General features: G+C 41.7%; 1 protein-coding gene across 1 annotated transcript; it reads right to left on the bottom strand.

The window, feature by feature from the left end:
- Positions 1 to 6314: 6314 nt before the first annotated feature.
- LOC122781002 (metalloprotease TIKI2-like) lies at positions 6315 to 11418 on the bottom strand. The gene is made up of 4 exons (XM_044044479.1): positions 10915 to 11418; positions 7715 to 8284; positions 6448 to 6531; positions 6315 to 6350 (listed from the first exon to the last, which is right to left on the bottom strand). Exons 1-4 carry the CDS (start codon positions 11038 to 11040, stop codon positions 6315 to 6317), a joined length of 816 nt encoding a protein of 271 aa, XP_043900414.1. The 5' UTR covers positions 11041 to 11418.
- Between the last annotated feature and the right edge of the window lie 1082 nt (positions 11419 to 12500).

Genomic DNA, 12500 nt, shown 5'->3' with positions numbered 1-12500 from the left:
AACAGCACTAAGTAAAATTAGCCTCCTGACGGCTGTTGGCTGTTTGTTATGTGACCTTCTCTTTTATATTAAACCCAACAAAGACAGCAGGAATTGACAAACCTTTCTGTTTCAACTCTCTTTTTTCCCCCTCTCTTCATTTCTATAAGCCACCATTTCTCTCCTTTTACGACCTTGTTTCTGCTGCAGTAAATAAATCCAATTTTTTCGAGACCTTGAAGGAACTCTGTGGATCTGTGAGCTTGGGAAAGCCAAAGATGAAAAGCGAGTCTTTGATGCATCTTGTATGACATCCGTCCCTTTACAATGAGTCACACTTCTTGTTTAAATAACCTTTCTCAGGATGAACCATTTATACGTGAGGAGGTTATACGTGAACTTGGAGTGAGATGATGACGACGGCTGAATCACCTGAACATGCTCCATTGTATTATAGTTGAGTGGCAAACACAACTCTACAGACCAACTCCATTGCCCTGTTTTTGCTAGAATCTCCCTAATATCAATAAGGCTTAAACTACAATGTCATTTAATGTAATATATTACAACACTCTGCTATAACAGCTGTTTTTCTTAAAATTATAAAGTTTAGTTTGACTTTTAACGTGGTCATAGTCAAAGTCCACATCATACTATTATATTAAGGGGGTGTAAAACTAGGTAAAACGATTGCTCACTAAAAGGACAACTTGCTAGCTAATGATAGAAAGATGGATAGATAGATAGATAGATAGATAGATAGATAGATAGATAAACAATTGCTAGCTAAAATGATTTCTTGCTAAAATTATTGCTCGCTAAATTGATAGCTCACGAAAATGATAGCTTGCTAGCTAATAGATAGATGGATGGATGGATGATGGATGGATGGATAGATAGATAGATAGATAGATGGATAGATAGATAGATAGATAGATAGATAGATAGATAAACAATTGCTAGCTAAAATGATTTCTTGCTAAAATTATTGCTCGCTAAAATGATAGCTCGCTAGCTAATAGATAGATGGATGGATGGATGGATGGATAGATAGATAGATAGATAGATAGATAGATAGATAGATAGATAGATAAACAATTGCTAGCTAAAATGGTTTCTTGCTAAGATGATTGCTCGCTAAAATGATAGCTAGCTATAGATCGATAGATAGATAGATAGATAGATAGATAGATAGATAGATAAACAATTGCTAGCTAAAATGGTTTCTTGCTAAGATGATTGTCTAAAATGATAGCTTGCTAGCTAATAGATCGATAGATAGATAGATAGATAGATAGATAGATAGATAGATAGATAGATAAACAATTGCTAGCTAAAATGATTTGTTAAATTATTGCTCTAAAATGATAGCTCAAGCTAGCTAATAGATATAGATGGATGGATGGATGGATGGATAGATAGATAGATAAACAATTGCTAGCTAAAATGATTTCTGGCTAAAATGATAGCTCGCTAGCAGATAGATAGATAGATGGATAGATAGATAGATAGATAGATAGATGGATGGATAGATAGATAGATATCCATTGAAGTACAGCAGGTACATGGACAAACATGGAAAGCATAATAAGTGCTGGTTTAAGCGTTTCGGTGAAAAGAACTATTGCAAGAGGAGCACAATATGGATAAGAAAATATCAAAAGATAATCCAGGGCCTTAATAACAATGTGTTCCTCATAGTCACCCAGCGACAGGGAAAGTCAATCCATGCAACGTTGTCAAGAACTTAATCTGTACTAACTCATGACTATTGGATGTGCTCCAGCCGTCCTATCTGCTCTCATTTGTGCATCAGGCATCCGTCAACCTCTCTGCTGATTTTTTTTTTTTTTTTAAAACAGTCCCTCTGATGCTTACTGTCACTCTCTCCTGCTCTCAGCCTCACTGAGCCCACGGAAGACTGACGTTACAGTGTCTTAGGTAGCCTACACCTGACAGCTCCCTGATGATTTCTTCAGGCTCGCCTATCCTCCACTGTCTGAGCGTAAGTCATTAGAGCCTGACACAGCTACGATCACTATTTCACTGGGAACAGGTTCATCTGTTTGTGTAGGTTCAACAGGGCCAAGATAAGATAAGACAAGACAAGATAAGATAAGATAAGATTAGATAAGAAGGAAATTATGGATTCATGCAACATCCTGAGGAAATGGCGTTGCATGAATCACAATCGATCAATAAAGCTGCATGATATATCATGTGTACATTATTTACCTGACAGAGACAGCCTTTCCGTATGGAAACAAATCATTTGCGCTGTCAATCATCACCTAATGAAATCACATACAAGCTGCACTCTGACTTGATGTTACTTCCTTCACGCACTCATATCACACACTCTTCAGCTCGGACACATCGACGTTCACCAAATTCACCAAAGCCACAGTTTGACCTTAATGCACATGGAATGTCCTCGAGCCTTCACCTGTAAACAACGTGAGCCGCTCTGTTGACCATCTAAAATACACCCCTTACTTTACTTCCACTCTGGATAAGTCCAGACCAACAGTTGTGCTTTAACTCATTGGTTGCCAGCCATTTTTAACGCAGTGGCCGAATTGACGTCTATAGCAGTCAATGGCAGCCAATGAGTTTAATTAAACCTGTGTGTGTGGCATTGACGGCCTGTTAAACCTCAATATTAAACACAAATTCACAGTATACAGTTACTCTGCTAAAAAAAAAATGGAAAAAAAAGCCAAGTCGACCCTCCTTTTTTTAACCCAACCAAGTGGAGTCGCCCCCTGATGGCCATTCAAGAGTACATACAGGTTTCAGACACTTCATTTTTAAACATAGGATTGGAGATCCTGGAAAATAACAATTTGAGCAGGCTACAATTTGAATTCAAAAGTCCAAGAGCCTTTCTTCAGACTTCCCTCCGAAGCTACGCCTCCAGAGCACAGGAACAACGAACACAGATTCACGAGCACTGCGCGGTATCGGTAACTTTCGGTACTTTTGGTGACGCTAGCTTTTTTGGACACTTGTTCAATTGACAATTTGACGATGAAAAACAACAAATACACAAAGACATAAAGTTAAACTAACCATCCAGTCTTGAAGAGTATTTTAAGCAATACCGTAAAAAAGGCTCCAGAAAAAATGATCTTCCACCCTACCTTTAATGATTTAACGTACAAAGAAGTTCAAATACTAAATATGTGCTTCTACAAGTATGTGTTTTACTGTGTGAAGAAGCTTTATTGCATGTTTCCCCCACATCTTTTTTGACAATTTCATCTATTAGATGTTTCATACATTCATCTTCTGCTCTTAAGTATGACTCAGTCAAAGGGGTTGTCATCAAAGGGCTCTTCTCCAGAGCCTTTAGCTGCCTTAGGTTTTGTTCCCCCCTTTTTATTCTCTTTGCGTTCACTCAAACTCGTTCTGACAACAGCAACACAATCTCATTAGCTCGGTTTTATCCTTCAGATTTTAATCTGGAAAATGCCCTCAGATGTTGAGATTTAACAGGACCAGCTGACTGACAACTTCAAGGAGCAGCACTGAACCAATTCACTTTGTCTTTATCTTGAGGGGGAAATAAGGCAGAGTTTATGGCATTTGTGTAGTATACAGACCTTCAGGCCTCAGGAATTGATGCCAGTTTAAAAAGTTTGGTTTTTTTCCAGTTAGAAAAACTTGGTCAGATATTACCGTCAACTTTTTTTATTATTATTATATCCGGCTATAAAATACACTTGAGTATCAGCTCAGGAGTTTGCCGGTGGACAGTCTGCCACTGCTTAATTAGATACTTCACATAGAACCTATAATAATGAGGATATTTGTCCACAAATGTGTATCTCAGAAGAGTTCTCAGTTCACTTTTAAATATAAACAAATGCACACAATCAGGACTCTCTAGTGGCGTTAAGAGCTAATGTTGCCGCCAGCATTCCTGCACTGCAGCACATGCAGTGAGACGATTTGTCATGTGTCAAGACGGACAGAAGTGAATTCTCCTCCTCGGTCAGGACTGATAGTATTGCTTGACAAAGAATGCAGCGTACAACTGATGAATCATTGGTGCTCACATAGACCAAACAGAGGCTGAATAATAACAAACATTTCCAAAAGTTATGCACTGCAGACTGAAAGCCCCAACTTTAGCTGTCTGCAGTTAAATATAAATGCAGGCCCTAAAGGCAAAAGTTCAGTTCAGTGTGTGCCCTGTTCATCCAATAAGGTGTGGGGAAGATTCCCGTTGACATTTAAGGCACAGAACAACACTTGTCAATGTGTCAGTCCCATTTTTGGTTGGTGTTTGTCTGGAAGACTGAAGAAAACATCGCTCTGCCAGAGCACAAGAAGCAAAGTTCAACACTTTATATCCAAGCAATAGTTCTGTTGAGAATCTCCAACGCTTTTAATAGCAACATACGAAACCCTTCTATTCCCTGTGCAGCCTTTCTTATCGTTCCCATATTGCCTCATTGTTCCCCTGAGCCTCCCTCAGGCTCTGGCCTCTCACCGTCTTCCCACTCAGAGCCCGAAGGCTCGAGCTTTCTCACAATCCTGTTACGCTCTGAGTCCTGTCTATTCCTGCTCAAACTCTTACTCTCAGTTTAGCTGTGCCTGGCCGCATTCAACACGACCTTCTCAGTTCTTTTTTTTTTCTCACATTTATCTCCTCTCCAAAAACTCCTGGCCCATTATTCAAGCTCTTTTCCTTTCTTTTCTCTATCACTCCACCTGTGAACACCTCATTATCCTTTATCTGCTTTTCTTATTCTCTCCCCCATCTCTCATTGCCATCTTCTCCCTAATCTCCCTCTCTTTTAGTGCCTCGCTGCATCTCCCTCTGCCATTTGCTCACCTCCACATTTTTACTGACCTCAATCAAACCCCACATTGTGTCCCTGTCAAGTGTTGCTGGTGCTAAGGGGATGCGGCTGGAAAATGAATTGATGAATTAACAGCAGAGTACATCTGCTCCATTGTTTCAGATGAGTACCTACAGCAGGCGATGAGGCCACTGGATCAGAAATGATGTTGTAATGTGACAGTGAAATAGGTCCACCATTAGCACAGCCAAGTGCATTTGTAGATAAGGGCACTAGATAGCGAGGGCCTCGGCTCAAGCGCTTTGCGAGGGCGATTTCTTCATTTACATTAACTGAATTCATCTTTACTGCAAATAGCTTCTGCAGGAAACAAGTCATGAGCCAGCACTTTTCCAGCAATTCCGAGCAGTTACAGAATGGGACTTCAAAATCTCTATTAGCGTGCAAGAAGAAGGGTATCATTATAAGGCCTTATGTTACTTTGGGACAAAAGCACAATCTCAGACTGGACGGAATGATTATCTCGACGAAGTAAAAGCTTGATACGTTTCTTCCAACCAGCAAACAACACTTGTTCACTTTAAAAACCCCTCTGCACTGTAACAAGAAGCAACCAGAGAAAATATAGTGTATACACATTTCCCATCAGTCAATGTTTTCAAACAAGGTTGTTTTCAAACTCCTCCATTGCCTGAATCAATGTGTCTTAATGACACAAGAGAACGCAAACACACACACACACAATCAGCCACAAAGGAGCTGATGACTCATTGTCTGAGTCCACAGCAGCAACAATTGTGTGGAAACTTAAATGTACCTTCAATTCTACATTCCACCATCAACTCCCTGCAACCAAAACCTGATTCTAGCCATTTTCTGAAAGGTGTAAGCTCTCTTTTCACTCCCCCACACCAAAGTCCATCGAGAAAATCAGCGTTTTTCGCTTGCACAGACACAGGAGTTGTTGGTTTATTTCTATTTAAATGTGTGTCACGTGGGTCAATCCTGTCATAGTATTTCAAACACAGAAGTCACGCAATAATACGTTTTAACTTACTGATGCTGGCAGCAGTGGCTCAACAACGCCTGCGTGCCATGATGTCAAATTGATGATTTTCTTTATGGACTTTGCTGCGTTGGAGAAAAAGTTTTCTTCCACTGAAGTCCTTGGTTAATGTAAATTAACACTTAATAGGAGGGAAACACATCCGTGTCACATCCCCTCCGTACACACACTTTAACTAACACTTCCTCCTCGAGCTCCCCCGCTGAACACAGCATATCTGTAAGCTGCGATCGATGTACGTTTAACCGTCTAATGTGTACATTTAGCAGCTGCTGTGTGGACGGCTCTCCTGCAGGAGCGCGGCCAGAACCTGCTCAGTGCACAACTGAGCGTTCCCCCCTTGTCCACATTGTTTAGTCACATAATGAGGCGTACACTGTGTGACCTCCATTCAGAGATGGAAAGTGTGGTGTTCTTTTGTCGCCTTCCAGCTCTTAACGGCACACATTACTGTAGATTTAGATTTCGCTCTCCTGAGCCACGGTTTGTTCCCTCTGTGTCAACAGAGTGAGGTGAAACACTTAGGAAACATCCTCAGAATAAAAAAAGGAAAAAAAAGGCCATTCAGCTCTGATGAATAGGAAGACTCACGGTTGTTCTGATTAGTGTCCCTGCTTCTCCTCCTGCATGGCTGCCTTGTTTGTGTGGAGCGGTGTGCTGGAGCTGCAGTGCCCTCTGCAGGCGAGGGGAAATCACTTCACAGAGCAACAGTGATTTCCTGCAGGCTGTGCCTACTGCTGCGTAACCCCCTATTATACCTATTATCTTTCTCCACCCCATTTTAAAGACAGATGCACAAACCACAAGCCAGAACACAACTTGTTCATTATTGGATCTTTATTTAACCCTGAGGGCGTCGTGACAGGTGGAGAACTGTCGACTTACAGCGCACTGCAGTCATTCTTTTAAACCCATTACACTGTATAATAAGCATCCACTACTGATTATTCTGGGTGACACACACACACACACACACATAAATACCCGGTATAAACACACACACAGAGGGAGGAGGGCGGCGCACAGTAATGGCCTGGCTGCCACATTCCTCCAATATGGCCGGAGTCTGGGAAGATGAAAGGCAAAGGGATTGTCATCATGAAGCCGCCTCCTCTCCTTCATGTTTGTCTTCCTCACTGTCTTCATCACAGCGTGAGCTTCCTGCCTCCAAAGACATAAAGGTACGAGACAGAAGCGTGAGACGGATTCAGGCCACTGTTTTTCCAGGCCGTCAGAGAGACAGAGAGAGAGAGAGAGAGACACTTCCAGATTTGAAAGCTGTGGATGTTGCAGGATGTTGCAGAATCCATGTTGGAACACAGTCGGTGCTGATGTTGTCTCATCATTATTATTATTATATATTCATCCCAAGCAAAGAAGGGGTGGGGAAACTTGATAAACAGACAGTCAGTCTGCTACATGAATGAAAGAGAAAACCCTCTGCTCTTCTCCACTTCCCTTATCTTTTCTGGACATATGTTGCTCCGATTCAGCTGTTTAGTGTGTTTGTTTAGTGAGGTGGAGGGACATCCATAAGAGTAGAGCTGTCTGCAGAGGACAGGTTTTAAGCACCTTGCTTCTCCTCATATTGTCTTGTCCCATGTGCTCTGCCTGTTTCTTCCAAAGGAGGTGCAATGCCCAAAATCCGTGTGCATACACTCAATTTTTACAGTGGATTAGAGAGCTTAGCATGTTTCTCTTCGAAACTACTTTGTTACAAGCAGAAGGATACAGGATATACAATCCAAGGATTTTTTTATGGCCCCTCTAGGCTTGACTAAAGACTCGTGTTATTCCAGCTGTGTACACACACATGCAAAAATGAGAAGGGAAAATACATTTATATTACCCCGCTTACCTGAGAGAAGTTGAGCCCATTAAGGGGGTGACACTGCTCCTCCACCCGCTCCACTGCCCCGGTTCTCTTTCCCATCTTCTCAGCTTCTTGAGCCAAGAACAGGTCCAGCACAGGTGTCCCCCTGGACCGGACATCCCATTCTGTCAGCGAGTTCACCATCAGCATCACCCACACAGGCCTTTTCCTCTCCCAGTTCCCCGCAATGGCATTGAACAGGTAGTCAGCATACAGGCCACGGCCACGCTGGTCAGCAGTCATCCAGTAAGGCATCATGTGTTTGACGTAGTCCAAGTGACGTTTGAGGCGACGGTACAAGTCCCGAGGTAGAAGTGTCTGCAGGTTCTCCCCGTGGGGAAGTAGCTGGCAGCTCGTCAGCTTAGAGATGGTCAGAGGGTCAGTCAAGTCCAGCTCAAAGAAAACATTGGGGCTGCTATAAAAAGCCCGCTTGGTGCTGTTGGGAATAAAGTCCCAGACCCGCGTGTAGGGCACGTGGATGGTACCAAACAAGTAGGAGGGTGGATGAGGAGCAGGACGCTTAACTGTCCACAGGAAGGAGTTCATGTCACTTTGCTGTGGCAGAGGGGAGGAAAAACAAAAAGTGAAAGTTAAATTAAATCCCATTAAAAGGCCTTATACACACAGAAACAGGACAAAATGATCTTTTCCGTAAACGCGACTTTGCAAACACTGTACTACATATGCCCGGCCTGTATGTGGCGCTGTAACACTGCAACACCAAAAACAGAGAAGCAGATGTTAAGCGTGGGCATAAAGCATGTGCGCTGTGTGCCAACTTGATTTTTAAATAAAGCTTTATTCGAAAACAAGATCGTATATAAAATATACACAATCACAGAAAAAGAATCAAACCAAGCCAGAGGGACTAAGGAAAGAAAATCAAAGTTATGATAAAGTGAACAGAACAATCTCCAAACTCAAGAGAAGATAAAACGTCAACAAACGTCTTTTGCGGCCCTGAAAACTGACATATTATTTGGAAATATCTGCAGCTCAGGGTTGTGCTGATAAGTCTTACTACTGAAGTTGCAGGCAGTGAGGTTAGATTAGAGGCGGGGGGGGCTTCTGGCCTGTAAACAGACCCCCATGTATTGTTGAGGTACATAGTTGCCAAAGCTTCATTTGGCCAGGGAAACATTTCGAAGGCTGCAGTGCAAATATTGTATACTGCAGTGGAGCTCATAAAACCCAAAAGCTGAAAGAAACCTGCTCTGTGTTGTAACCCCGCTGTGATACTTTTGTTTGTGATTTTACGCAAGACACAGAGCTGTGGTGCTGACAGCCTTAAGTACAGCACTATTTTAGTCCTGAGTGGTTTATATTACAGGAAGTGTTTGTCAATTGTGGTTATCATCGTACAAAACAATGTCACAATGGAAATGAAATAATCACAGCCACTTTAAAAGAGCACACGGCCCCGTTGCATTTAAAATATGCTTCTTGTTAAGCACTCTGAAAATGTGCACATGACATTGGTGCTGGCATATATGCGAAGATGGAAAAAGGAAAAGAATTTGCTTTCATAAACAATATCGAACCTCTGGCTTCCGAGACACAGTGTAATCAGGCATTTGAGGGATGAAACCCATTAATGCAAAATAAAGTTATTCTTAGTAAATGTTTATTTCTAGAATTTAGTCAAGATTTCCTTCAGCCGTGTTCCAATTATATTTCCCACTGCCTTTGCCATATGAAACTTTTCAAATGAGCTGCCAAAAGCCGGTGAAGTCGTCCTATATGGATCTTCTCTTATCGTCATAATTATCTGCTTTGAACATATACAGCCTTTTCTGGCACAGTCTCCTTCAAGACTAAATAAAAGTAAAGTGCTATATTTCATTTCAGAGAAGTGCTTTTAACCTTTGCAGATTAAGTGAAATGTTTACACTGATTCTTTTAATTCAAAATTCACAGAGCATACATCATCACCTTTTTGTATGTATGTAAATAAATAATGTCTGTATTGCCAGTGCAGCATTTGGCCACTTCTCGATGAGCACATGTTCGCTCAAAGGCCGACTCATAAATGCAGGTTTTTGGACATGGAAAGTGAAAGAGTCCTGAGGAGAGAGTTGAGATTTCCCTCTTCTGTTGAAGCTGCAGGGTTTTGTTCTACAGACTTCTTTAAAGGGGGGAAAATGACTCTTAACAGAAAACAGAGACCACTGTACTGACGCATTACAAATCACATGAAGCAAAGAAACACGAAAGCTCTCTGTGATCCCAGACAACAGATCCGTTTTATGCCTGTAGATATTATGCACTAATGAAACAAAGACATGTGATCTTTAAACGACTCCTAATGACAACCTTAATAACATTCACACTCGTGGACAGAAGTGCCTTTTTTTACAGTGCAGAGGTTAATCTTCTTTAATGGTGTGATTTTCCCCCCTTGTGTTGGGTGAGATGTTTGCACTGATTTTGATTAACATCACGTGCATCCACAGTGGGAGGCAGACGGACGAGCAGACACGTTATAATTGAGCTGGAGGATAATGAGAGCCACACACACACACACACACACACACATTGCGTTTGCCACAAAAACAGCCACAATTGTGGCGCGTGCAACCGATTTCTTTTATTTCCATGGCTCTAATCATTTTAGTGGAAGTTTAGTTGAGCACTGAACCGCGTCTTAAATTAATATTAATACGAAAACGCATTATTAATGTCATTATTTTTATTATTATCATCATCATCATCATCATCATTATTACAAGCAGTAATTAGGTTTCATTTTGGCAAACATTAAACCTAAATCCTTTCACTGCACACGTTATTTTTATTTATTTAAAAACAATGAATGAATGAATAAATAAATAAAAGTCCTTTGTGTTTAATGTTGTAACCTTACATTAGCTCACACGTCTGTGGGGGTGTTTTCATGACCACCAGTACCAGCCTACACAAAATAATAAATAAATTACAATAATATTATATAAAATAAATAAGAAAGGCAATAGTTCCCTCTCTATGCAGTTCAATTATTCCTCTGAAATCTAGTAGAAGCAGCAGCAGCAACAGCAGCAGCAAAACACTTGAGGACAATTGGCAACAAGTGTCACTAGTTGGATTTAATTAGGGCCATAATGTTGTTCTGTGGTGTGTTGTTCTTGTCTATAAGTTAAGTGGATAATGTCCTAGGCTCGATTAAGTTCCCCCCAAACAAGACTCACAGACGTCGGTGCGTCGCACTGCCTCGGTCTGTGCGGCCGCTGATCTGCGCTCCAGGGTGCCGCAGTGTGCAGGAGTGCGCTCAGGAGGAGGAGAATCCAGCTGAATCCCTGCCATCGACGCACCATCGTGTCGAGGTGACAGTGCGCTCCCACACGAGTTTGCCCTCTGTCCTCGACGCTCTCTTCTCGCTGACCTTCCCCTCCGTCTCCCTTGAAATTAATTAATAAAAAGTCGCTACCGGTGGCCTCTGGGCTCACATGTGCGGCTCGGCTGGAGGATCATTCCGCCTTTTTCGCTTGTCCTTTCCGATGCTCAGTTCACTTTTTTTTTTTAGTTTTGCTGTTTCTCAAACGTTTCCTGTCTCCTTTCAGTCCCGAAGCTCGAAAACTCTTTGGAGAGTTCTCCGCGGTGCGCTCCACAACTTTGGAGCGTCTTGGCTTGGAGAGAGAGAGGGAGGTGGGACGATTTGAGCAGCCCCTCCACCCCAATACACTCAATACACACACACACACACACACACACACGTACACAGTGCTGTTTCTTTTAAGAGGTGGGAGCACAGGTCCTGAGAGGGATGACAGGTTTGCGTGAGTAAAGTCCCCCAAGACAGAACCAAAGGCGCATAGTGGTGACTGAATGTTCTTCTGATCTTTTAAGGTCCTTCAGTGTTTGGACGTTTTCTCTTTCTGCATGGCCGTTTATCAGTAGCCTGTGGGGCTGACAGTGGGTTATAGTCCTCCATAAAATGTCTTTAATGCCTATACACTTTACAGTATATGGCTACTTTTTTTTTTCTCCTTTCTTTTAACCTCCCCTTCAGTTGAGATGTACTGCACTGTACTGGTATAATGGTGTTTTCTGAAGTATAGGTTTTGAACTTTATCAGCTTCAAAATATAAATAGTGTCTCATGAGAAGCTTTTAATTGCATGACATTGTCTTCCCATGAAAGACTGTATATTAGTTAAAAAAACAAATGACAAGCAAACAGAAGAACAAGAAGAGACTAATGAAAAATGCAAAGCACATGTCAACAGGAACAGATGAATTGTGTATTTTTGATACATAGATGCAGCACAGTTCAAAATAAAAACTGATGTTTACATTTTACAAAGTTACAAAGCCAGTTACATTGGAATGGGAATTTCTGTCTAATTAAAAAAGCTTGAAAAACCATATGTGTGAGAGCTGTAAAGCTTACAGTCTGGTGTGTTTGACTTCATTTTCAGAAAATAATAATGCAGAGCCTGCAGGGCAGGTGGCAGTCTGTACACAGTGCTCCCAGGTCAAAGGTGTGTTTGGTTTGCATTTCAGCAGACTCATTCCAAAGATATATATGAACAATTTTTCAAATGTTGTCATGTGCTTCCTCTCCAGCGCGATCACATTTATCTCTGTCCTTCTGTGTTTGACAACCCCGCACTACATGGTACAGTATGAGTGCACCAGCGCCACAGACCTTTGGCCTTACACGCGTGATTAATGACGACAAATAAACAAGTCTGAGTAAAGAAAACTGTGAGAGGTGTTTTATTTATTTTCAGCCCGGCACACTTCTTTAGATGTATTCATCATGATGTGGAGCT

Source organism: Solea senegalensis, linkage group LG14, assembly GCF_019176455.1.
Source record: "Solea senegalensis isolate Sse05_10M linkage group LG14, IFAPA_SoseM_1, whole genome shotgun sequence".
Classification (NCBI taxonomy): Eukaryota; Metazoa; Chordata; class Actinopteri; order Pleuronectiformes; family Soleidae; genus Solea; species Solea senegalensis.
Note: the sequence above shows the minus strand (reverse complement) of the source record. Positions and strands in the feature narration are given on the sequence as shown.

Bases quoted from the DNA above. Each gene is read 5' to 3' on its own strand.
- LOC122781002 (XM_044044479.1), bottom strand. From the start codon at position 11,040: ATGGTGCGTCGATGGCAGGGATTCAGCTGGATTCTCCTCCTCCTGAGC. The intron at 8,285-10,914 runs GTGAGTCTTGTT...CCTCTGCCACAG, and splicing joins AGTGCGACGCACCGACGTCT to CAAAGTGACATGAACTCCTT. The intron at 6,532-7,714 runs GTAAGCGGGGTA...CCTCGCCTGCAG, and splicing joins ATGGGCTCAACTTCTCTCAG to AGGGCACTGCAGCTCCAGCA.